Consider the following 27,808-nt stretch of genomic DNA (forward strand, 5'->3'; position numbering starts at 1 on the left):
TGGATGACAACGAGCAGCCTTCGTCAGATGTAAACATAAGCAATAAGCACAATAGTTGTGTTTCGATGGAATGTGTGTCTCTTAGATATTTAATTCTTCTCAGTGTGGAAAAGTCTCTCAAACCACATTTAGACCAGCATGGGACACTCAAACTCTCTGAAACCAGCCTGACAAGAGGATTGTTGTGTAAAGAGCTGTTTTAGGACAGAGTAGTGCACCATGTCAGACTAATCATTGCCTTTACATGGTGGGGAAAAAAGTTAAGAAAAAAACACTGAGACATAGAAAATGCACAAAGAAATTCACTGCAGGTTTTCCAGTCTGTTTGGTCGTTCCATAATCAGAGATGAACACCTGAACTCTTGTTTGTTGATGCGATATTTTGTAAAAAAAACCCATCAGGAAGGAAAACTTCAGGATTGAGCATGATTGCAGGCAAAATGCTGCTGCAGCAACTGACAGCCTTGGCAGTCCAAGCATGTTTGGCAAGATGTTGAATTAAAGAGACCATGGTGCTCTTATAGTCAAGATGAAATATGAAAAAGCATTTCTAAAAAACCCTTTTAGAGCCTATCCCTATGGTCATAATGTGCACAAGTACATTTCTTGGCACGTAACGTGACACGTAACGCCTTTGATTGGAGCAGGACATAGTTCCTGGTGCAGGTAATCCATTGTGTCATTTGGCCACATGCCATGATTCCCTGTGCATACAGTCCTGCATGTACACATGTCAGGTAGGCTGCATCTGAACGTAAGGGCAAATATTCCTGACAGGATGGAAGAAGAGGGACAGAGCATCTCACTGAAGTTATTTTCAGCAACTTTGCTACTGATGCGTTTTTAGGAATGAAAATTTAATGATCAACCTCTGGGGCAAGCTAACGGCCAGCATCGTCTGAGCTGAAAAAAACTAAAACCAGGTCCTCTTTAAGTTTGGTTCATCTGTCCAAGTGAAAAAGGATGCAGCTCACAAGGCATTATGGGTAAAAGAGAGATACATGCAGTCGAACAGAATGAAATTGTGTTTTAATTGTTGTTTAAATTCAACATTTTGTTTTTGAGTGGCAGGAGACACCACAGAGGAAGAGTTCATTTGTTGGATTGCTTCTGTATCTCTCTGCACCTTCATAACACGCCAAGTAACAGCTCTTGCCTTCTTATTTCAGTTTATCAGATTTTTCATTTTCCATATTGGTGACTTCATATGACACCCGTTGTTTTCTGTGTGCAGTTGTTCTGAAATGTCTTCTTCACAGTCGGCAAGTCACTCTCACCATATGCACTGCAGGCTTCACTGTGACCCCCTTCACATTAATCCAACGGGATTGAGCTCAAATGACCCAGATTGAGTTTTTCCAGCGGCTTTACGCACGCAAAGAACATCTGATAATGAAAGAGTGGAAGTCAATGCACAGAAAATCTATCTGCTGCCTTTCTGAGCGACATTTCAGCTGCTTTCAGTGCCTGAAATCCATTGGACTTGTTTTCAGGACATTCACCTCAAATGACACTGACTTAAATCAACACTTCATTCATAGCATTTATGATAACAATGCAAATATGTTTGAGTTCTGGTAATGTGTTTTCTGACATTTTATGTGGCCAAACTAAGAATGAAAATAATCACTGTGTTACTTCATGTCCTATCAGGTGACAGATCTATCTATCAGATAAGTGCTTTCACCGCCTGCGTGGGACACGCCAGAGCAGAGAGAAACAGTGCAGTGGGCCTGCATAGGAGGAGGGCTGAGGAACCGCGCATGTAACGAGTAACGAGTACTGAATGACTGAGTGAATCCTTCGGAGCCGCTCTGGACTAAAATAGACGCAGGAGGCAGGCAGCGCCGCCCTCCACAGCCCGCGGGAGCGTCACGTCACACAGCGGCTCACTCAGGAAATTCAAACACAAGAGCCTTCCATAACAGACACGCATCTCTCTGATCCAAGGTCACACCGAGCCGGCAGCCTGCACAGGACACACACGCGCGCAGCTTCATCCCACCTCAACAGGTAAAGTAGCATTTAATGTCTGTTTATCGCTGATGTCGCTGAAAGACGAGCCGCCGCTGCCGGCAGGATTAACCGGTGTTTTCGGAGTTGTCGGGATGCCGCGCGGTATGCAGAGATGAGCATGTGCTGCCATGAATGAGAAATATATCATTAATATACATGTATGTTAAGCGAAAGGGCTTAGCGTTAGAGCGCGCGAGTGGATGCTTGATGACATTCTGTGATGCGTTCAGGAGCATCTTGGAGAGAGAGAGGTGTAAATCCATCTCCACGCTGCCATGCCGTCAATTCCTGGAGGAAATGATTTCGGTTTTTTGTTTTTGTTTTTTTTAAAGCTAACGTAACTTTGAGTGTGAGCGCCCGGTTTAGTCCATGTAGGCCGTGGGCATTAAACTGGCTTCATCCGGTCCCTCTCCCTTACATCAGCAGCATGATTGGGCTGCAGTTAGGGCTGGGCGATATGGCCTAAAAAAAAAATCTCCGATTTTTTTACAAAAAATCCGATTCACGATTTAAATCGATTTTTTTCCCCCAAAATTTTTTGCAGATGACAGAAGCTGTTGAAAACAATTTTTTCTTTTATTTTGTGATGATTTTCCCAAGTAGGTTGATAAAAATAAAGTGCAAACAAAACCTGAACATTGTAGAAAGGTGCCTGTAGTATACAAAAAGTATTTGGTCACTCTTTTGTTTGCCTGAATCATTTAAATATAAAATTAAATTAAACATAACATTAAATGGCATTAAATAGTAGCCTTCCATTGTAAACAACTGTGCAAATGTAACTTTTTACAGTAAGCTTTTCTAACTGAATACACTGATACAAACACAGCATGAAATAAAATGTATGTGACCCTTTAACATTCACATTTTCAAAAGTGCAACATCTGATCTAACATCAACATAACATATTTTGCACAGTAAATAAGTGCATGTAAACAAAATCAAGTGCATTCACAACATAACCAACAGTATTAAACAGTAGTGCATGTTTTTTCTAAATATTTTTTGCCAGGAAGACAAGCCTGTCTACTACCTCTGGCTTCAGGCATGCACGGTGGCATGTAACAATGCCCCCCCACACACTGAAAAGCCTCTCAGAGGGGGCACTTGTAGCTGGCACAGAGAGGTATTTCTTTGCTAAAGTACTTAGCCTTGGAAAGTTAAGTTGGTGACGCTTCCACCAGTCAAGTGGATCGGTGTCTGGGTCAACCTGCTGGACCACAGGTCAGTTGTTGCGGAGTAGAATGACATCCCCTCCAGCTCCGCAGAGATCCTTTGGCGTGTACTATTGTACAGCCGAGGCAAGGCAACGTCAGAAAAATGTTTACGGCTTGGTAGCACGTACCTGGGGTCCAAAGCTTTGAGACGGTGAATAAACCCCGGCTTTTCCACGGTGTATATGGGCACCATATCTTTTGCGATATACATCGCGACTGCATCCGTGATGGCTTTCCACCGGGCACTCTTCTTCTCATGCGGAGTACAGTTGGTGAATGTCTCCAAAATGCTGGGTTGTTTTTGTGAGGTGGCGGCGGCAGCAGTGAAGCTGCTGGCCGCCATTGTTTTAGTTTGTAAACAATGCGCGCGCACTCTACTACGGGAAAAAGGGGTGGGGGCGATTTTCTCGATTTTCAATAAAACACATCGCCTTAAAGCACACATTCGAATTAATCGATTAAATCGATTTATCGCCCAGCCCTAGCTGCAGTGCTGAGGAGTCGCTCTGCTGTTGCATCCCGGCCTTTTGCCGCCTACTTTCCCTGATGGGAGTCCAACTTTTACAGGTTTCCTCCAAATATCAGCAAACAGAGAGTTCCATTTAGAAAGAGTTATTTTTTTTCATGAGTCAATTTGGCACAAAACAGCTCACCGGGTCAGCTGGTGAGCTGTAAGAACAACTTCATGTCACTGTTTTCCACTGGAAAATGTATCAATGCTCTCTGTTTATTTAGACTGAACAGGAAGGTGAGTCAGATAGTGAAGTAAACCATCAGCTTTTATTCACCTCTCTTGCTACTAGTTTGCTGTGGAAGAGCGTCTAAATCATCAGCAGTTCAGCTAATGTCAACAGCAGCCACTGTGGCCAAAAGTAACAATTACAGGATGTGACTTTGAGCTAAATGCTAAAACAAAATGTTGGAAAAAAAGAGTCATTAAGTCAGAGAACAAACTCGTGTCAGTAAAACTGTATCATCAACCTACATTTAGTTAATATCTGCTAACATCAGCCTCCACAAGCTAATGGTCAAGTGTGTATCAACAAAATGCTGGAGTATATTAAATGTGTCAATTTGTTTTATTTTCTATTTCAAAAGTGACACAATTTTGCTTTATAAAGTAGCTTAAACACTTAAATTTGTTTTTGAAAAGATATACCACTCTCATGTCTGTACCCAAAATATGAGGCTACAGCCAGCAGCTGGTTAGCCTAGCTTAGCACAGGTAGCGTTACAAACGGCTAGCTGGGCCCCGACCAAAGCCGACATTATCCATCTGCCAGCGCCTAACCTCACAAATAAACCCGTTCTATCGCCTTTATCGACACAGACTGAACTGTAAAAACGGCACGGTGTGGTTTTATGGGTGTCTGTGCAGGACTATTTCCTGGCCAGGTGCAGTCACTGCCTGGAGATAAGATAACCTACTTGGTGGCAGCTTCACAACTGCCGTGCACACGTGGAAGTGATATCAATCTTCTCATCCAACTCTCGCCAAGAAAGTGAAAAAGCATGTTTTCCTATCATTTAAAAGCAACACTGTAGCTATAGGAGGATCACTACACCGTTTGCATCCGCTTTCACAAAGTTTTCTTGTTGTTTAGGACATTTTGGATGATTTATTTCATTTTTACATGATGCCGGTAGTGTTAGCAAAGGCTCCTTTAGACCTGTTTGGTGGCTGTTTGAATGTAATCAGAGATGGGGGGTTGCCTCCTGCTGACCTCCAGGTGTTCTAGTACCTGCCTTTGGCCGAAAGGTGAGATGGTTTGCATTTTTATCCTGCTTTGTTTCGGCCTTGTTTTTCTTCTTTAGCACTGTTTTGCCTGTAGTTTCAGTCTGCAGGTAACACACGGTCTTTTGTTGCGTTTGTCCACACCGTATGTTTCCTTCAAAAGCAGTGGCCTCTCTGATCATGTTTCATTACTCGGCTGATAAAGGGCCACATTTTTTTTGCCATATTTTGTTGTTGAGGTTGTACTCACATAGTATATAATGAATGACACTGACAGGGTTGTGCTTTTGTGCAGCTCGTGGGTATGAAGACATTTCTGTGGGTGTTTTTTTTGTTTTTTAACGTTTGTATCAGGTTTCATGGTCTCTGGGGGAAGTTTGTGGTGGACACAAACATGCTGATGTGTGCTAACAACACCTGATACAGAACAAGGCATTGCACTTGTGTGTGCAAGGCATTGCACACACAAGTTACTCACCCTTTAGTACACCCATAAAGGTTGTACAACATTCTCACAACTAACTAACGTTTTTAGCTCTGTTTGCTCTCGAAGAACAGCGCCGTCATCCTGTTGTGTAACATTCAACAGATTTCTGATAATAGATTAAACAAAATAAGTAAATACAAAGACTGATGGAAGCTGACACACTTGCCTTTCCATTGATGTTTTCGTTTTAATATTAATTACACTGACGTCTCAAAATGAACGGGATGATTATTTGTTGCATCTGTAAATCTGTCATCAAGGAAATGAGAACGTAAAGGCCTGAAGTTTGTCCTGTTTTTTTTCTGTATGATTTCTATATTTCTTTATTTTTTTGACGTTATTCAACAGTTGACTGTGAAGAGGTCCGACATGATAAAGATCATCTATAATTTTAGTTTAGATATTTTGAAGCTTAGATCATACTAAGGAAAAAGAGCGACCGATAAATCGGCCAGGTAGATATATGAGATATAAGAGTGTTTGCTTATTGGCGATATATCAATAAGTAAAAATTATTTGCAGTACAGAAATGCCTTACTAGGTTTTTCTACAACCTTTTTTTGTGTCATTCAGCACTTTCCATTTAATCTTCATAATCTGAAGATGCTCCGTTAAATGCTAGATGTATGACTTTTGATTTCCCACATAAGCACTCCTGCTCAAAGTGCTGAAACAGAAGGGTGACGGAGGCCGGTGCCTCTGACCTCCATGACGTGTTCAGAGGCGTGGAGAGAAGCGGAAGCTTTGGGTTGGATGTTGAACGTAGGTGTTGACATGCCCACATGGGGAAAAAGTCGAATGAATGGACTGACTCCCAGCATGCTGTTGTGGCCACAGACGTGTAGTTGTGTGTGGGTGATGTAAGGGTCACTGAGCTGCGCCGCGAAAGCGCGTGGTTCGGCCAACAGGCACAGTGTTCCCGGTTGGGTTAATGATGAACCGTTTGTACAACAAAGCGAGTACCGTTACTCCAAGGTTACCTTCGAGCTAATCTTGCGTTGCCACAACTTGAAGTCTCTTGAGAGTTTGGTGGGTCGCTGACTGTCGAGGTCATGCTTCCTTTTGTAGAGTTCGACAGGGCTTACAGCACCTGTTTTATCTGACTGGTATTTAACTGGAACCGTTGAATCCTTCTACTGTTCAAGGTCTCGACAAGTATTACGAGGCAGAGCCCGTCATTTCCAAGATGCATATCGTAAAAAGGTATACAGGTTGAGTGGGAACGTCCTCTTGCCCCCGAACTCTCATTCAGTCACGTTCCCACCTCGGCACCTTCAGTCGGCTAACCTTCTGTCGTCCTTCATTACAGTACAAGTCCCGCAGAGCTACACAAAAGCCCACATTGAGACACCATTACTGAGTAATCACTGGCCGACTATCAGCGAAAGTCGGAAAAAGTGAGTCCACTTAGCAGCTAAGGAGTCAAAAGAAAGCTTGAATCAGTGTGGGAAATGGAGGGGAGGAGTTCTTCTTCCTCTGAATGGTACCCTTGCAGTTCTTTTCTTCCCATTTTTAATTGCTGGCTCCAAAAAGTCTTAACTGTATTGAAAACTCTGTTTAAAATTCTCTCAAAATACAAAGTTAGTTAATAATTTAGAACTTCTATCCTAACTGTTTATCCCGTTTATTACTTAGTTTTGTTTCCATGTTTTATTCTCATGTATTTAAACCCCTGGCAAAGGAAACTTTTAAGTAAATGCATGAAGCCAAAGGCAAATTTCCACCTGAGCGGATATTTAAAGATGTCTAATCTCATGTAATCTAAAGTTCAGGTAAACCCAAATATAAGCAACAGAAACAGAAAAACTTAGGGAGTACCTTTCGAAAACATAGCGTAGCATTTAGCGTCTTTGGGGGCTTACAAGGAATCTCTAGGCATGGTGTGTTTTAACACATTTCATGTTAGCTGATTGGTGTTGTTGTGTAAAGGTTGACTAGTCCCACCTCAGCTCCACCCACGCTTCCCAATTTTCCAAAATTCTGATTTGTGGCTTCAGAAAGGGCCACGGTAACAAGCGTGAAACCTAAATGCAGGTTTCAGAAACCTAAATGCAGGTTTCAGAAACCTAAATGCAGGTTTCAGAAACCTAAATGCAGGTTTCAGAAACCTAAATGCAGGTTTCAGAAACCTAAATGCAGGTTTCAGAAACCTAAATGCAGGTTTCAGAAACCTAAATGCAGGTTTCAGAAACCTACATGCAGGTTTCAGAAACCTAAATGCAGGTTTCAGAAACCCATCAGGGACTTCTCATCTCTTCGTGCATGCGCTGTGGCTGCCTCCGGCCTCTCACCTTGACAGCCACACCCGTGAACGCCTCCTTCACTTAAACTGGTCTGAAATACAACACTGAGGTCCCAGCTTGGCCCCTGTTGTGAATTAAACCGGAGGAGAGCCTGTGTCTGTCCATGCTACAAAGAATGCAGTCTTTCAGGCTTTCTGCCAAGGTACTTAGTGATGTCCTTGGAGGCCACACAGACGGCCGCACACAGTGTATTGCTGTGTAGCGCAACCTGATTAGCTTTTGCCAGTTTGGGATGATTTGATTATAGAGCCACTATGTTGGTCCCTGAACTCCCTTCCTTCGCCGCACTGGCTCACTCAGCTCTGTTGTTTGAGGAGGCTCAACAATTTCAAAGTCCAGCAGTCATCTCAAGTACATGCAGGGGACACTGGAGCAAAGAAAAAACCTGTGCTCCACCCAGCAACACACAAAGATACGCCTTTAATGTGTGTAACAGAAATCTAATCTCATATTCATAACTATGTTTTAATGAGTGTATACTCACCTGAGACTCGTAATGTTTTCCTGAGCTTAGAAAAAGTCATTTGTATCTACTTGGGGAGTGGGTCCTCTTCCACGGAGTCTGCCATGTTGCACCTTTTGCGTTTTTACGTCATCTGAACGGTAAGGATGCAGACCGCAACTCTGTATTTAACGGGACCCGGTGCTAAATTATTAAAGACCAGAGACATCACTGGTGCTTTTTATTAGTCCTTGTTAATGTTGCCCTGTAATTTATTATCATGCTGCAGCGCACATCTCTGCTCACTCTGTCGGGCTCAGCTCCTCCAAGTACTCTCACGCACGCACACACACACGCACACACACACACACACACACACGGCTGCGTTGGCGACAATGAAGTGAACCAGGTGACGTGAAGGACACTCGAGCTGACCACGACTACGCTCGTTACGATTAGTGCAATAAAACATTTGCGAGTAAGAAGCAAATACTTTATCGATACATCTGTTCAACAAACATGAACATGTAAACAAAAGTGAAACTTAATTCAATCAGCTTTGGCCGCAGGCTCTCAGCCACCGCTGCTATGTTTACACAAGCACATCATGACGTTTTTATGTGGAGGGAAATGAGAAGAACATCCCAGCGGGGATCGACAAAGTTCGAATTGTCAGACATCTCGACCAACAAGTGGTGCTGGTTGCAGATTTAGAACCTAATGGTGGGTGTGGACAGATAGGTGGCTCCCAACAAACCAGACCGCAGATATTTTGAGGCACCTTGGTGTCACTGGAGTTCAGTTTGTGGTTTAATACACCTGTCCACACCTCGGTCTGCTGCTCTCTCAGTCAGTGGGGTCAAGTGAAGGACACAGAGGCACATGATGAGGATCTGGGCTTCTAAAGCGAAGACATTGTGGAAACTGAAGGGCGACGTTGCTCCGTTTGACTTCTTCGGTACTTAATGTGGTTGATCATAAACTAAATTCGTCGAGCTTGTCAGGAAGTACGCCTTGTCCCCCATTCAGCTGCTATTTTACGGTCAATCGGTTTTGAGCTTCATATTCGAGCCAATCAACTTAAGCTGCTTACGAGTTCTGAGGTTTGTCGGTGCATTGTCGTCACGTTCAATCAATCAAAACCAGTATCTACGCTGGGTGCTGCTGCTGTGGACAGCCTGTAATCTGATTAGCATGGATTAGACTTTATGGAAAGGCATAATCTCCAACTTTGATGAAAGGGGTAACAACGCATATACACAGAGGATTATATTTCCATGCACCAGGCCAGTTTTACGTTAGTTGTGTTGGTCTGTAGTCATCCACCCAGTTATAACCAGGTATAATAACTAATACCAATGTTCCAACGCAACATTCCCTATAATGTGTAGGCAATCACCGTCACAAAATCAGAGAACCAAACATTTTTTTGTTTGTAAATAAAAGCATGTTCTACAAAAATTCATAACCTAATCAGTATAATTTTATTCATAATGTCCCATTCTGGAACACATTTTGTCCTTTTTTCTGTTCCCCGTTTGTTTGTCCATTCAAAGATGTCTGGGCGACTCAATTATATTTCATTTTTATGTAAATAAACATCCCAAAATGAGACCGGAGACGTTTCTGTTGAAGCACACAGTTTAAAAAAATAAGCAATAATAATAAATATTTGTATATTTACAATGGATCAAATGTGGAAGGTGTCACTTGTAGTGATGACGAAGGTTATGTCAAGCTTATTTTAGAAATGTAAGTTCATGATTCAAACACATGAACAAGTTTACAATGATTTTGGTGGCACTTTCCAGCCTCCATACAGCCAGCAACTCCACCTTATTTCCTCTATTTCTTCAGAAGTTGAGTAACAAGTTGATTTCATTTTTTAAAATACTGGCCAAATGTGCAAGTCATCCCGCTGATGGCTTCCTGTTGACACGTAGTAGCTCTCAGTATATTGTGAGTCACCACAACATCACAACCTGATCAGGCGGGAGCGGCATCATTTATTGATGTTGGTGGCTGGTGTTCATGGGTCATTTACAGACACTCTGAAGTGTCCATTTCCCTTGTAAGGCTTTGATGTTCTTGAATGAAGCATGCTGCTGTAAGGTGTCGACTTCCACCACCATTATGATATTGTGTCGGTCCCCGTCTGCCAGCAGCAGGAGCACCAAAGCAGCTTAGTTTTACCTTCAGATTCAACCTGCTCTTATGGCTGCCACAGAGATTCTCCCGGGTGAATTCATGATGCAAATTGCAATGCAACAACTTCTTCTTTTACACCAGATGTCATTCCACTGGGAATACAATGGCTATAGTTAAAAAAATCATTTTTTCTCAAATCATTTTTCGTCGTCCACCACTGCAGCTCGATACTGACATCGTATCCACTGTGAGTGGGAGCCCAAAAGAGAAGAAAATATGCATTTTCAAATGTAGCTGCATTAGCATGGATAAGGAAGTCTGATATAAGACACACAGATTGTTTAAAAAAGAAAGAATAATTGTCCAAATTGAAGCAGCAGAGGCCGAGATGACTTTTAGGCTAAGATTCAAAAAGTAGAGGTCTTTAAATTCCCATAATGCAACCGTCATGACATCAGGCTGCCACCGATTACACAACCAGGAGTGCGTTTTCAACTTCCTCCAGAGCAACACAACACAATATACTGTACTTCATATGTTATAAAGTGAGTAGTATAACCATAACAAGTAAACTGAGCTTGATGTGTAAACCCAGTGGTGGCAATTAGTAGCAACCACATCTAGCTCTGGCAATCTCAAATCACTTCTCACTTGTGATGCTGCAACGCAAAACACAAGGAGACCTGTTGATTCCTCCGCCGGCTGTTCATTTATGTGAAACCCAAACTAGCTGTCGTCATCTCAGGCCGTGGTTTCACTTGTCTTTTCAATGTTCATTGTCGTGATAAAATAGTTTTAACACGTCTTCATACTTATTGTGTTACTAGCGTTGCTGAGGAGACAGAATTCATAGCGTGGCAGGAAATAACTGCTCTAACCACAAACGTCTCCATGCTCTTAAAAGTGCACAGGAGTGGGGGCTTGAATCTGCCCCACAGAGAGAAGGCCGGAGCGCATGTTCCAACTGCTGTTTTCAGCAGCGTCGCTTCTTAATAAATCTACCAAAACTGGTTTACAATTAAAAAGAATTTAATCTGACTGAAGCTAATACAATTATACAATGAAGTACACTACTAACAGTATCGATAGATATATATAGGCATTTTACCCATCATCCCAGCTGGGAACCACCACTGTTCCCATCCTAGGAGGAGGACAAAGAGACCAAAAACCTTTCTAATCCTCCCGCATACAGTTTGAAAATCCCCTTTTGTCGATCTCAATTCCCATTGGCTGACTTCAACCGTCTCCTCCTCCTCGCAGGACCCTCGCACGGGTGTGATCTATAATTGCCTGTCTAGAAATCTCTCTGTCCCTAAGCCTTACTCTTAATACATTCAATGACTGTCTGTTATGACTTAACCCTTCTATGATAAATATTCTATATAAAAGATAAGAATTTGCAACTTTTGGCAAAAGCTTCACAAGTTTCACGTCTACACATTCGACAAAGATACACTTCTAGCTACTAATCCTAAACACTTTTATGATTGTTCTAATTATGTATTTCCAAAACACTTCTAATTATGACGATTATAATTTCTTAACACACACTTCTACACTCAAATTTCCTACACAGGTCAGCCTCTGCTGTGACCGCAACTGATTCCATCAGCATATTTGACGAGCGTTTCTGCTGTTGAGCCCAGCACATGTTCGAGACTCAGCCCTGTCTTCTGGTCTATACTTCCTCTTTGCATTGTCTCCTGCACTCTTGAATGTATAAATGTCATATAGATCAGTTGTATCTTCAGAGCGAATACACAGTTCACTGCAATACGTGGCTGTGCTTCTGTTACTTACAAATTTGATCTTTCATCAAGACTCTGTTTATTTTTGAACACATTGAACAAACCAACTTCTCTCCCGAATCGACATAGAAATCTTCCACAACAGCTTCTGCCGTTTTACAGACGCTTCTTTGACCACCAAATATGTCCCATGGTGCATCACGTCACAAATATGCCATTAAAAAGACAAGTGTAACCACGGCCTCAGTATGCACCCTGAGCTAATTATACAGCTGTAAGTTATTCGTGGCTGATTAGAAAGGTGACGCTAATGAGGTTAGAAAGAGCTAAAACACAACAGTTACACATGTTATACTATGGCGTGAGTGTGTGTGTGTGTGTGTGTGTCAGTTTGTGTTTCTCCTTGACAGTTCGCTTGTTTAAAAAAAAAAAAGTATGAAGTGGAGATTGTTTTCTTTACGTGTAAATAGTCAGCTGACAGCTTCCGCCTTGTTTCCATTACTTCAAGGTGAATACTGGGTGGGACTGCTCTGGTCCCTCAGGTGCAGTGAGTGCACACCCTCTGAAACCAATGCAGGATACGGACCTCTGGTGTGTCCTTGTCCCGCTCGTGTCATATTGCCACTGGCAGCTCGTCTAAATAAAGGCGCATATTTATTCACCACCTTTAGAATCCCACACCTGTCTAGTGTACCGTTAATATGAGCCACACCCGGTGATCGGATATGTACTGTCAGTTGATGATCTTTGACATTTTCCTAAGACACGAGGCACAGAATGCTGGTGGTGATGTTTCATGTTCCTCTGTCCCTTTCCCTGTCTTGTCATTGCAGTGAATAGTCAGCGCTGAGGCGGGCCAGTGATGCCGCCCCCGTCCACAGGTCCCCCCGCCGTGCCCCCACCAGACGGCGGTTGGGGGTGGCCCGTGGTGTTTGCATCTTTCATCTCCATCGGCTTCTCCTACGCTTTCCCCAAGGCCATCACAGTCTACTTCAAAGACATCCAGATCATCTTCGATGCCTCCTACAGCCAGATCGCGTGGATCTCCTCCATCATGCTTGCGGTCATGTATGCTGCAGGTGAGTTGATTTTAACTTTATGGTACTTTAAAGTTGCTGACATTTTCGTTTTCTTGTGGAAGCAAATCGAATCTAAAAAAATCACACTGTCCATCAAGCTGTCAGAGCTACCATGGAGCCCACACTGTCACTAACTGCACTCACTAGTAAATATGATCTGAAATTTCAGAAAGAGCCAAACAGAATGGTCTACAATATGCGTTTCATTTATTATAATAATAATAAACGATAATGGTGCTGCTCACCCAGGAAGAGCTTGAATCCAGGTTTCTCGCTATGATCCTTCAAATCACAATGTTCATCTTTTTTTTTGTTTTTGTTTTAGGGGAGTCTCTTTGAGATTTCATTTCGTTACACGTGTCGTGGGGGATTATTTCTCTTGCACAGAGATGGTGCGCTGTTTCCTGAGCAGACGCTGTTGTGATTTACTCAACAGTGTTTGGTCTTGTTGAGCTCTTGCTGCACTCGTACACTTAGTTTGTTGTTCAAGGGACAGAGATGGAAGTCTGTTGTGTCATCAGATCGTGACCTGGATTTTGAAAAGCACCGCAGCTCAAGATGCAGACGCGGCATCGCGTGCTGAGCCACAAAACCACCACGTTCTGCCACGCTGAAGCAACAAATGAGGATTTATATCAGTATCAGAAACCGACATAAAATGTACCTGTTGGTAGAAAAATGGCATTTACTATAAAAGCATGCAAAAAAACCGATGCTTTGTATGAATTCAAAAGGGATTTTAAATGTTATCGCAAATTACTACGCCTCAGCTGGTCTTGCGTTGTTGAATAAGAATCCTTTGGAGGCTCAGAATGTGTTATCCGTGGGTCATCTTCTCCACCTTATTGCGCTGATCACCTGCTCTATTTCCCACTTTGGCTTCGGCACCCGCAGCTTTCTGCTTGGCAGTGCCACGGCTGCCATCTGTCCACGCTGTAATCCTCCTGTCACTCCATCCACTGCTGTTGTCCCCATCTGTACCCGGTCCGCAGCCGTGCTGGAAAGCTCATTTCCCGTGTTTTAAAGCGCGGCTTTAACTGCAATTAAGTAACTGCTTCACTCAAGACTGTCTTCCTATAACTCTGAGTAGCACATGGACTAAAGACGCTAATGTTTGTTTTGTATTGTGGACACTATCTGTGAAAAGGAACAAGCAGCAAATGCTGGTAAATCAGGTTAATCAGTTACTGCCATGCTGACTAGTTCCTCTCTGAAAGCTCATTAAATCATGCAGGTATGCAGGTCGTGTCCAGGTCCTCTGTTGCACCGGACACTCTAACATCACCTGGAATGGATTTTTTTTAAAGTTACGGACCACCACTCTGCTTCAGCGAGATGGTCTTCTTGGCATGTAACTTCACTCAAACCATTCGTTGTTTATTTCCGACAGCTCTGCGATGACACAGCGCTGACAGCTATCGTAATATTTGGGTCACTGCTGTCGCTGTTGTATGTATTTGCAGAACCGGTAGCCTTGTATCGCAAATGAGGGCGTCTATTATGCTCATGATGAGATCCCTCAAAGTTGAAAAAAATGATAATATTGGAACAAAATATTCAGTTTTTGGTGAAAGGAAAAGCATCTTGGCTGACCTCTGACCTCCCCGAGAGATCAATCCTTAGTGTCGGCCACGTCACGGTTCTGTAAGAAATTTGAGCAAAGAACTGTGTGATCAGTAGATATAATAAAAGTGTTTAATAATTCATAATTAAGAATTCATAATTAGTCACAAACATAAGTGTTTTGGAAATGCATAATTAAGATAAACATAAAGTGATGTAGGATAAGCAGCTAGAAGTAGAATTTGAGACATGAAGCTTTTGCCAAAGTTGCAGAAGTTTAACGTTTACACTGAAGGATTATTATAGAAGGGATTAAGCAATAACTGACGGTCTTTGAATGTGTTACAGACACAGTAATGTACTCCATTGTGTAACTGTAATCGTACTTGCATCAGTGGGATTCAATTCCTTTCAATTGTAAACCAGTTTTGGTAGATTTATTATCGCAGCGTGTCGACTGTACAAAGCAGCCGGACACGTGGTCAGGCCTCCTCGCTGTGGAACAGACTCAAACTCCACAGTTCTGCACTTATCGCCAAGTGCTGCTTTAGCTTTTCAACGACTGTATGTCATCATGTGGTGCCGGCGTCAATATGTGCAGTTACTAAGCGAGCGGCTCGTGTGACTCATTCATTCATATTGATTGCACTCATCAGCTATTCATTAAAACATCTGCTCTCTTGTTCTGCCTCTTACGCTGATGAAGCAATCACTGTTTGACACCTCTTTCCCCACTGCTGGGGGTGGGGGTGGGGGTGGGGGTGTTTACACAGCTCAGTCATAACTGTGAACCTGCCTGATAATGGCCGACAGCCTCAGACACCCAGTAATATTTATCCAATCACTCTAAATTGCAGAAAGGACCTTTTAGTCCTCAGTACTGTCCAGTGCAAACATTATGTCGACAACCTTTCACAAACTCAAAATATAAATCAGGCTTTTTTTTAGACAGAGATGTATAAGCCGAAGGGGTATGTAATCCTTTCATTTCAATATTTAGATGACTTAAAAATTGTGAAAAATGACGACGCACAATATAACTTTTGAAAGAGGGAAATAACAAGCTTGTTGTTATTATTAGTTCATCATAAATTGAATGAATGGTCATGATCATGAGCCACACCTCGATCTCCGTGTACAGTTGGTTCAGTTTCTGGACCAAGATTCAGATTCAGAGGTTTAAGAGCCATAACAACTGCTCAGCTGTGTAGTTTTTTGCTTTTTTGTGACTCGCCTGCTCCTACGGGACTATAGGAAGCAATGCAATCTCGTCTTTATCAACTAACAATGTAAACAAACTGCTGCCCCAGACTCCGTAACTTTAACATGTGTTGCTTCAAAGACATCGCTCAGGGTCACGTTAATGCAGTTTCTTTGCCTCACCTTCTGGTGTAATACAGTTTTACAGTTGCCTGAGCGACCATGCAAATTAATTGGCAAACAGCATTTCCAACAAAGACAAGGATAGAGAGCAGATCAATAATCCATAATAGCTATATGTCCGAATTATATATTATAATGTGCTGCTACTAACGTGAAATAATAGACAACGAGGGCCCTTTGTTCTAAGTTGGGTGTCAGCTTATAAGTGAAGTGAGAGCAGGCGTGTTTCCAAGCTCCAAGCTCCACATGACGGCACTCATTTATTATCACTCTGTGTCCTTCTGAAAAGCAGGGTTGTGCGTTCTCTCAGCTCGACCCTTCGTAGCGTTACATCACACCGCTGTGAAGCAAGCGACCGTCACTCGTTCCCTCAGGCAGCGCAGCAAGCGTCGCCCTGTGATGACGTCTTCTAAGCTGCGTGTCCGTGTCGGATCAGTGTCGCTGATCGAGAGAGAGACTTGACCTTGGGGCGAGGCGGCATGAAAACAAGGCACGCCTGCATTACATTCACTGTCGGTCATAGACACAGGTAGATGCCAGAGTGCCAGAAAAACAGCAAACACACCTGTCAAGTGGTTTATCATGAGGCAAAATGAAACTTATGTTTCAGGGAAGCATTGCAGTAATCCTTTTATATTTCTTTTATACATTTTATTTGTCATGTTTGTCTTCAGAGAATACCAGCTACCATTAATTATGGTTTTATTTCCAACTTGATGAAGACTCAGTCGGTGCTTTAAACCATTATTCTCAACTGCACAAACATTTTAAACATTATTTTTCTCTTTGCTCTGAAAAAGGTTTTCTTGAGCGTGAATTTACTCTCAACTGGTTGAGCAGTTATCCTCCGCAGTCTTTTACCGGGCTTGTTGCTGTAGATTACATAATCCATAAAGCATGCCGCTAACCGGTCTCATCGGGACAAAAGTCATCCAAATGGTGTCAGTGAGCTCTGAAAATTCTCCAAAGTAACGGAAATTGTTCCAGAGAAATATCTGAAATTGCTATAACCAATATTTTTATGTTGACGTATGATTAACTGATTACATGTAATGTGAAGGCCGTCCCTTGTAGTGAGAAACCCACAGAGAATCATCACACACGAGTTCCCCTCATTTATACAGGGCGTTGTAGCGTCTTTTGGTTTAGCATTGAAATAGTGACGTTTTGATTCACTTATCTGGTGGTAAAAGTTCCCATTCTAGATTTAACCATGTGGGACATGGAGCCGGCAGCCTCCCTGTCACCAGCCCACTTCTGTAACCCCTAGGCCACCATGTTCAACATCATCCAGTGTGATGCTGCCCGCTGTTAGACGGCTCTAAACTCCAAAATGTGCATAAACTTTTATCACAATGCCTGCAAATGTCTGTGTAATGTGCTGGCTGGACACCGTGTCCGTGTCCGTGTCCCCTCGCTGCAGAGCGGCTTTCAAAAGCAGTTTGCTTCCATTTCTGTCGACTTTATCCTCTTTGAAGTGTGATGGATGGCCAGCATCCTCGCGTCATCACGCTCGCATTAAAGGTTCGTGGATAAAAAACAAAAAAAAAGCGGTTTGACACATTTCTATATGTGTCATTCCCTTTTGGGATCTAGGTGGTTATATTTAGTTTGGGCTTTTGTCCACTGTGTAATGAAGTCCACGCCGCGTCTGGCCAGGAGATGATAAGCCTTTTTCAAGGGAGGTAATGTGCAGGCTCAGGGGCTTCCTCATCTCGGCCGATTCGGGTCCCGCCGAGCCCCCGAGAATACTGATCGCTGCGCTGGATGCAAATGAGGGAGAACTTTCCTCCAAGGTCGAAAAAAGATTCATGCGGCGCAAATTACCGGTAAGTCAGATGACTCCTCGCCCGTTGTGGCTTTTTAAATTGCACTGGGCCTGGCAGAAATGTGATACATCTTCTGGCTGGTAATGAGAGTATTACTTCAGAAAAACGCATCTGTCATTACTTTCCTCCCTCCCCATTCGATTTACACCTCCTGTGCTTAAGATTGGGCATAGAGCGAGGGGACGGTGTCAATTATAAAATGCAGATAAGTGCTTCGAGCAGCCACGGTATTCATAGGATGTAATGTACCGAGATGTATGAAGCTGATCAAATGCTCTCATACACCGCAAATGGAGAAATTTAAACAAAGGAACACAAAGAAACACAGCACAAATATTATTTAAAATATAGAGTCTTACTCTTCTCTCAAAAGTAAGAGTTGCAAAAAATTCAACATATCCCAGGAATACAAACAACCTTCCTCAGCCCAGAAAGGTATTGGCTTTTCTGAAGTTATACTCATGATTCACCTCATTATCGACTGAACAACATTTACAGTGATGACTGAGAATACAGATGCTGAGTCATTGCAATTTGAATGGGTTTGGTCTTTCTGTCCGTCATGTATTCTGTGGCTGTAGTTTTCATCCCTACCAGTCATGCTAACATTTTCCAGCTGCACTCGTTGCAAGTTTATAGTTTTGTTATTTTTCCAGCCCACAATTGAAGTGCTCTAGTTCAGTGCAGCAGGCTGCAACAAAAAACCTCTGATAAACAAACTGTACGCGACTTAACAGCTCACTGACAGAGTTAGCAACTAGCTGGTGTAGCATTTAGCTGCTAAAGAGACAGAAGGAACTTTTTTCTTTCAACCATAGTTCCTCCATGAAACTGCACACAACAAGGTCTGTGGATTGTCTTGAGTAACGAGAGACATTGCTGTTCAGTTTTTCAGATGTCTTTTTTTTTTTTGGCGCTTTAAGCACCACAAGCAGAGTTGCCATCTCGTCCCATTATATTGGAGAGGAGGCAAGCATCTCTACGGCCGATATCTTGAAAATCAGGCAACTCTTGCCATAACAATCTAGATTGATAGAAAAATATATATTTTAGATTTTTTAAATACTCATTCATAAATTTGATCATCAAATAGGTTGTAAACAAACCCTGACTTCTGGTACCGTGAGTACAATCTGTCAAAGTTGAACCAGTTGGCTGTGCAAGACCCAACGCACATTTAATTTGGGCAGTTTGGCAAATAATATTACAGTTGACCTTTTTTATTAAGTCATTTAGATCATATAGTTAAAGTGGGGATTCGGTCACAATCTAATTAACCTCATTTAAGACCTTTTCTGCCGGCTCTCTGTGACTAAAGTTCTGCCTGAATATAAACATAACATACTACAGAAATGAGAGAGTGCTTTGTCATGTGTTCTTTTTTTGGCTTATATGAATGACTGGAGAATAGACTGTTGATTGATGCAGCTGAAGGTTTTTCCAATTTAGAAAAAGCATGTTAAAAAACATACTGAATAGAAACTGACTGTCTTGTATGAAAGTCTGTCAGTCACTTCGCTTAATTTAATTTGGCACGAGGCGATGGGAGTGCCGTGCTTAAAAATTTAAACCGCTTAGTTGCTTCTATACATAGAAGCGGGGCTCCCGCTGGCGTGCAGCACTAACCAGATTAAATCATTATGCACTCACTTTCAGTTATCCTGCCTACTGTAAACATCCGACATGTGTGGGTTGATCTCATCGCTTCCCTTTGCTCCAGGTCCCATCAGCAGCATACTGGTCAACACATACGGCTGCAGGCCCATCGTCATGATGGGGGGCTGTCTCTCGGCCACTGGCATGATCCTAGCCTCCTTCTGTACCAGCGTGGTGCAGCTTTACCTCTGCATAGGAGTTATCGGTGGTAAGTCCATCTAAGTCCATTTGATGAGCCTCTACTTCTGAGTAGCAGGTTAAAAATGAAAGTGTTGTTGCAGGAGCAGGACTATCTGTTCTGGTTCTTGCCTTAATTGTATTCTACTGTTTTAACATGATTATAAATGCTACTTCAAACGTAGTCTTAGTAGAGGTTGACAAATAGCAGGCTACAAAGCTGAAATGTTTCCTTCCCTAATTAGGCTTCATCAAATCTTTTCGCCATATTTCATATATTTACTGTAGATACAGCACAACTATTATTCCACAGCCCATTTAAATCCAAATGAAATAAATAATCTACCATCTAATGATCAATACTCTCATGTAGAGAGCAAACTGTGCCATGTTCTGCACCAAGGCTTTTAAATGGGGCAATTCATTCAATACTAATAATATTAAAAATAATTTTACTGAAAGAAGCCTTTATGGCATTTCATTTGGAAGAGGGAATGTGTGGAAAAAGGCAAAGCCTTTGGCTGACGCCGATCATATCATTGGGAAATATATAACATCAATAGAAAAAATACTTTTTTAGATTTACTCCAAATTATTGTTGGAACGACTCTTTGCATTACAAATTCTAAATCTTATCCAGCCATCTTTGTATGAGTGAGATTGTCTCTCTGGTTTAACATTCTGTGACGCTGCATTGAGGAATAGTGGCGCTTTGAGCTAAATGCTAACACTAGCATGGCAGCATGCTCACAATGACCATGCTAGCATGCAGATGTTTAGCAGGTATTATGTTTACCTTTTCGTAATTTAACGTTTAACGATTTCTAATTAGCGTTGAACTCAAAATGCAACTGAGGCTGATGGGAACCTCATTAGTTTTGCAGGCACTTATTATAACAGTGTTGGATGATCCTTAGATACCCACATGAAACTTAGCTTTATTAAATGTCAGGTCTCTGTCAGGAAAAACATTTTTAATCAATGATTTTATTGTTAGGCACAAACTGGACATTTTGTTTTTAACTGAAACTTGGTTAAATCAAGATAACAGTGCAGCTGTTCTTATTGAATCATCACCTCCCAACTTCAGTTTCATGAGCGAAACAAGAGCACTGGCTCTGAATTCCACTCAAGCTTTATTCCTTAACATTTACAGACCGCCTAAATACTGTGCAACCTTCTTTGATGAGTTTACTGAACTGCTGTCTGTAATCTGTATTGATTTTGACTGTGTTGTTATTGTTGGTGATTTTAATATCCATGTTGATAATCCCCAGGACAGAGAGTCTATAGAACTATGTGGTGTCCTTGATAACTATGATCTGACTCAGCATGTGACAGGACCCACCCACAACAGGGGGTACACTCTGGACCTAATCATCACCAAAGGTGTAAACATTTCCAAGGTCGCTGTGACTGATGTTGCACTCTCTGATCATTTCTGTGTTTTCTTTGAGAGTGCAATCTCCTTGCACACAAATGTCCAAACCAAGGTTGTGACAAAGCGTTACATCTCTGAAAACACCAGTGAACTATTTATTCAGAATTTCTCCTCCACACCAGCCCTCTCTTGCCTCTCAGTCAATGAGCTTGTAGATGGCTTCAATTTTAAAGTTAAAAATATTATTGATGCCATTGCACCCACTAAAGTGAAGGCTGTCTCGGGTAAGCAAAGATCTCCTTGGAGAAATGCTACGCTGGTCAAAATAGAGAAACGAGAGTGTCGGAAAGCTGAGCGCAGGTGGCGAAAAACTAATCTCCAGGTTCACTGTGACATCTATAAAGAGAGACTTCGCAATTATAATGTGGAACTTAGAAATGCAAGGCAGTCATTCTTCTCTGATATCATAACCAAAAACAAGAACAATACACGCGCCTTATTTGCTACCGTCGACAGGCTAACAAACCCTCCAGTGTCGGAAGCTGCTGAACTCCAATCCACAATCAATTTGCCTCCTTTTTTACTGACAAAATTCAGAAAATTAGACAAGCAGTCAGTGCCTCCACATCACCCACAGGATATGTGTTGTCCCGATCTAACATCCATTCAAATATCATGACACAATTTCATTCAATCGACCGTAGAAGCCTAGAAGACATCATACAACATCTGAAGTCATCCTCCTGCTGCTTGGATATTCTACCAACACACTTTTTCAAAAATATTTCAAACTGCATGACCACTGATCTCTTACATATTGTAAACACATCCCTTCTCTCAGGTGTCTTCCCACAAGCCCTAAAAACTGCAGTTATTAAACCACTCCTAAAGAAGGCTAGTTTAGACTCCGCAACGATGAAAAATGATAGGCCAATATCAAACCTCCCATTTTTAAGTAAAATAATTGAAAAAGCGGTTTTCCAACAGCTGACCGACTTCTTGGCCGTAAATAACTGCTTTGATGTTTTCCAGTCAGGCTTTCGACAGCACCACAGTACTGAAACTGCTCTTGTTAAGGTTTTCAACGACATCCACTTAAACATAGACAATGGCAGAAGTTCAGTCTTAGTGTTACTAGATCTCAGTGCTGCATTCGACACGGTCGACCATGCCATACTCCTAGAAAGACTAAAAATCTGGGTGGGACTCTCTGGCACAGCACTTAACTGGTTTGAATCCTACTTGAAGGGCCGAGAATACTTTGTGTCTGTAGCTGATTACACATCAGAGCTGACTAAAATGACATGTGGTGTTCCCCAAGGTTCAATACTGGGGCCTCCTCTGTTCAACATCTACATGCTTCCACTAGCTCAGATTATGGAAAACAACAAAGTGTGTTATCATAATTATGCAGACGACACACAAATATACATAACTATGTCACCAGGGGACTATAATCCCATACAAGGGCTGGGTAACTGCATTGAACAAATCAACAACTGGATGTGCCAGAATTTTCTTCAATTAAATAAAGATAAAACAGAAGTAATTGTTTTTGGTACCAAGGACGAACAATTGAAAATCACCGCTCGGCTTCAGTCACTGATGTTAAAACCCACAAACCAAGCCAGAAATCTAGGTGTAGTTATGGATTCAGACCTCAACCTGAACAGCCATATCAAGACAATTACAAAATCAGCCTACTATCACCTGAAGAATATATCAAGGATTAGAGGACTTATGTCTCAACAGGATTTGGAAAAACTTGTCCACGCATTTATCTTCAGCAGACTGGACTACTGTAACGGTGTGTTTACAGGTCTCTGTAAAAAATCCGTCAGAAAGCTGCAGCTGATTCAGAACGCTGCAGCTCGAGTCCTCACTAAGACCAGGAGGGTGGATCACATCACCCCAGTTCTGAGGTCTTTGCACTGGCTTCCTGTCCAACAAAGAATTGACTTTAAAATCCTGCTGTTGGTTTACAAAGCACTGAATGGTTTAGGGCCAAAATACATCTCTGATCTGCTGCTACCTTATGAACCATCCCGACCCCTCAGGTCGTCTGGGACCGGTCTACTTTCTGTTCCCAGAGTCAGAACTAAACATGGAGAAGCAGCGTTCAGTTTTTCTGCTCCACATATCTGGAACAAAGTCCCAGAAAGCTGCAGGTCTGCTGAGACCCTCAGCTCATTTAAATCAAGATTGAAGACTTTTCTGTTTGCTACTGCCTTTAATTGAACCACATTCAATTAATATATGAATCAATTTCCTGCATTTCTGCATTTTACTACTGAATTTTATTTCTTACACTGTTTCTTTAATTGTTTTTAAATCTCCTTTTCTTTTGCCTTATGTTTTGATGCTTTTAATGGTTTAATGTGAAGCACTTTGAATTACCTTGTTGTTGAAATGTGCTATACAAATAAACTTGCCTTGCCTTAGAGCCGTGGTGCTAGCATGGCTAATCACCCATTGTTAGCTAGGTCTTAAAGCAAGTACGTCAGAGGTAAACAGTTACTTGGTTTCTTTTATAGGTCAATAGGAAGTTAAATAGATATTTTTTTGTGTTCTTTAGCATTGGTACATTAACAGTTGCCGCATAATTGTTACTTAATTAAGTCTATCATCTCTGCTCATAGGACTTGGGCTAGCCTTCAACCTGCAGCCAGCACTGACTATGATAGGCAGATACTTCTGTAAGAAGCGTCCCATCGCTAACGGGATGGCGATGGCCGGCAGTCCGGTGTTCCTCAGCACCCTGGCTCCTCTCAACCAGTACCTCTTCAACCAGTTCGGCTGGAGAGGCAGCTTCCTCATCCTGGGTGGCCTGCTATTGAACTGCTGTGTGGCCGGGTCCCTCATGAGGCCTCTGGGGCCACCGCCCAGCAAGCTCAAGAAGGACGAAGAGGTAGCCGCCATTACCACCACGACAAAGGAGAAGCACACTGCCTGGCAAATACTCAACAAGTACCTGGACTTGTCCCTCTTCAAGCATCGTGGCTTCCTCATTTACCTGTCGGGCAACGTCATCATGTTCCTGGGCTTCTTTGCACCGATTGTGTTCCTTGCAGCCTTCGCTAAAGACATGGGCGTGGATGAGTACTCGGCGGCCTTCTTGCTCTCAATTCTGGCTTTTGTTGACATGTTTGCCAGGCCCTCAATGGGGCTACTGGCCAACTCGCGCTGGGTCCGGCCCAAGATCCAGTACTTCTTCAGCTTCGCTGTGCTGTACAATGGAGTGTGCCACATCCTTTGCCCACTGGTGGAAAGCTACACCGGTCTGGTGGTGTATGTGATGTTCTTCGGCTTTGCTTTTGGCATGGTCAGCTCGGTGCTGTTCGAAACGCTGATGGACCTTGTCGGGCCTCAGAAGTTCTCCAGCGCTGTGGGACTCACCACCATTGTGGAGTGCTGCCCGGTCCTCATTGGTCCACCTTTAGCAGGTACGATCAGTCCGTCTGAGAGCATATTTCATTCCATTACATGCACGGTTTTTACTGCCTGTACTTTCAAGTGTTCTTAGCTCTTCTGGTTATTAGAGTTGGTTCACAATATTAATAAGGCCCAGTCACACCAGAAAGGGACCGTGTTTTAAGAAGCTTGGTTGTGACTATTGCCAGTAGCTTGTTGGCAAACTACCATCAACCTGTGAGCTAACTGCTAATATACGCATGCTCATCAAGTCACAACAGCTCAATAAGACAGCTTGGTTGCTAATGGGACAATATGTTGAAACAATACCAGTGACTTTTGTTTCTTCTAAACTCTGCCGTGGGAGAGTTTATACTCTTGGGAGAGGGGGGGGGGGGTTCAGAAAATAAGATGAGATAGCTTCTGTCTTGCTGGGTGCTATAACTCTCTGGTCCCTAGACGGCCAGCATTGTCAAGATCGTATGTCAAAGTTCATCAAAATTCACTCAAAATACTTTGATTTACTTCTTTGTAAGCAAATTGCAATCATGGCCATTCCATTAAAACAACATTTTTAAATGCAATTATGACCAGGCCTTCATTTAAATGGGTAGATATAACAATAGTTGACATTTAGCCATGTTTTTCATAAATTACATCTCAGTTCTATGTGGTAATGCTTAAGATTTTATAACTGCGGAGATACTTCAGCATCTTAAAACCTTGTGTCTTGTCTTGCAGGGAAACTGGTTGATCTCACAAAAAACTACAAGGCCATGTATTTCTGCTGTGGCGCTGTCGTGATTTTGGCCAGTATTTGGCTCTTCATCGGGAACTTCATCAACTACAGACTCTTGGAGCGCGAGCGCAAGTGTGCAGAGATAGACAAACGGACTGAGACGGAAGATCCAGACAAAGTTCTGGATCAGAAGGAGGCTGACGGGGAAGCCCAGGCGTCGGATGAGCTGGTCGGCAAAAGTGAAAAGGACTGTGAACCTATGCAGCGGGAAACCAACATCTAGATCCCTCTGCGCCGCCAACAGCTCAGCCTCGCCTCCGTCCACTGCGATCAAACTGAGCTCCAAGCCAAGAGGTGCCTCTCGGTGGTCCACCACGCTCTATTCGGGGTCCTCTGCACTTCCATGAAACGAACTGCCAAAGCAACAACTGGAGGAGGCCGTTTGTCAAAGAGCATCGGCGACTACAACAGAAATGTTTAACCACAGAGACAAGTGTAAGATACTGCATGCATATAAGACAATAAGTCTGAAAACTGAGTGGAAAAGAGTGTAGTACTAACTATCATGTTTTTTGCCACGTTCACCTCATATCGGATTTACTGTAAATACAAGACTGCAACAGGCGGGAAAGTACATTCACATCAGGTACCTAGTGGCAGTAACTTTCTGTAGGAACTCCAAAACTGATAGTTAACATGGCAGCAAATCCACGGATGTTGCAGATGCAGAGAACTAAAAAAATGAGTTCAATTCAGTCAGACAATCCACTCTGCTAAAAACAAAAAAGTTACCTGTTTCAGTTTGTTCATGGCTAATTTTAGTTCTTGCCATATGTCCCGAGAAGTTCAATATTCCAATCCGTAGCAACAAGAGTCATTCCTCTCTTCCTGCTGTATCTTCCGATATGACGTGAATGCAGCATCAGCGTGTTCCACCAGCAAACTGAATTCATGCTCAAACTGCAGTCTGAATAGTCTTCGATCCTTCACAACACACTGAACTCTTGGTACTCGAGGAAAGGTGAAAGGTCAACGGTTCGTGCTTTCCTAACGCTGCATTCACACCACGAGCAACTTGATTCATGAGCATTTTTTTTTTTTTTGGCAAATTGTGGACAGTCGGAGGTTCTGAATGTCCAGTAGTCTTTCACATCAAAATTGCTGCTTTGAAAGATGGAAATCGAATGTTCCGATTTCAGGCTAATGTCCATTCAATCATATCAACGTGGAACAAAATAGGAGCGAAAATCTGCCTTGATGGTGTCAGCTGCCGAGCCTAATAAGTTTAACTGATATTCCTCGGTTGGTCAGCTCTGTGAAAAACTCCTGATGACTTGTTAGTTGAGTTGCACGCGGTGTGAATGCAGCGTTCAGCAATCCCAGTGCACCCGGAAATGGTCGCTCCATCTGGTTGATCTGTGTCAAGCAAGAGCTCAAAATCCTAATTGCACTGTGTATTTTTAAAACGGCATTCGGGTGCCATAAAATTCCCACTTCCAAAAATAATGAACAGATGTGTTCACAGCTGGCGACGCCGGTTGCCGGCGCATTATGCTGCCCGCCTTAGCACTGTTACGTGGTGTCGTAAAAACCTACGCAAATGTCCCACTTTAATACTTTCGATCAAGTCATAAAATGCTTCCTGTACGTCGTGGAGCGTTCCGTCGTGCACTCGAATAAAGTTTGCTGAAAGAGAAATGGCCCCAAACTGATTTTCAGAAAAATGCTGCAATTAAACGAGTTTAATTATGGTTGAATGTAATTTCCTGTGTGGGCCTTAACAAGGTATTAATGACCAAAAACCATCTGCATAATAGTGGCATTTCTACACACGGAGCCCATTGAGCAATATCATTTCTCATATTTTAATGCAGGTATCCAGGGAAATGTGTTTGTTGTGGACAGCGCGACACTCCGTTCTACGATACATTGCCTTAACTGTAATGTAAAGAATGCTGGGGGAGTTGTGCGGTGAACTGTATTATACCAAGCTGATCAACCTCTGTGTTAAATGTGACCCACTTTCTCTGCGGTGACCAGTGTCGTGTGCTCCGTTTGTCCCCTGACATGTCTGTGTAAATGTTAACGCTATGAGATTCCTTAATGTTGTTCTGTAACTTACTCACTAACATCCACACCAGTATGTTGATACGTTTGAAGGAATACTACCGATGCTACTAATCACTAATGCTAATGAGGTATACCAGTGTTTTGAATCGCATTGTGTGCAAACGAGGGAACATATCCACGAAGCAATTGAACTGAGTGTCAATATTGTGCAATATTCTATCCATTCCAGGTGTTTCCTAAATGTCACCCTACCGTGCCATTGATGGGTTTCAAATGATGACCTCATGGTGTCCTGTCTCCTCTGTCCCATAACAAAGCCAACACATTTTAATAACAAATGTAATTTTTCAAAGCCATCATGAACAACAAAGCAATGTAATTGTCCCTTTTTTCTCTCCCCCGCACTGTGAATATATGAATG

At 42.6% G+C, this 27,808-nt stretch overlaps 1 protein-coding gene across 1 annotated transcript; it reads left to right on the forward strand.

The window, feature by feature from the left end:
- Positions 1–12,958: 12,958 nt before the first annotated feature.
- On the forward strand, positions 12,959–25,600 carry LOC306795734 (monocarboxylate transporter 2; the record flags this gene model as incomplete). The annotated part of the gene is made up of 4 exons (XM_079294336.1): positions 12,959–13,178; positions 19,674–19,817; positions 23,807–24,610; positions 25,320–25,600. The coding sequence occupies exons 1-4, from the start codon at positions 12,962–12,964 to the stop codon at positions 25,598–25,600; spliced, it is 1,446 nt and encodes a 481-aa protein (XP_079150462.1). The 5' UTR covers positions 12,959–12,961.
- Positions 25,601–27,808: the final 2,208 nt, after the last annotated feature.

Source organism: Melanostigma gelatinosum, assembly GCF_949748355.1.
Source record: "Melanostigma gelatinosum genome assembly, chromosome: 22".
Taxonomy (NCBI): Eukaryota; Metazoa; Chordata; class Actinopteri; order Perciformes; family Zoarcidae; genus Melanostigma; species Melanostigma gelatinosum.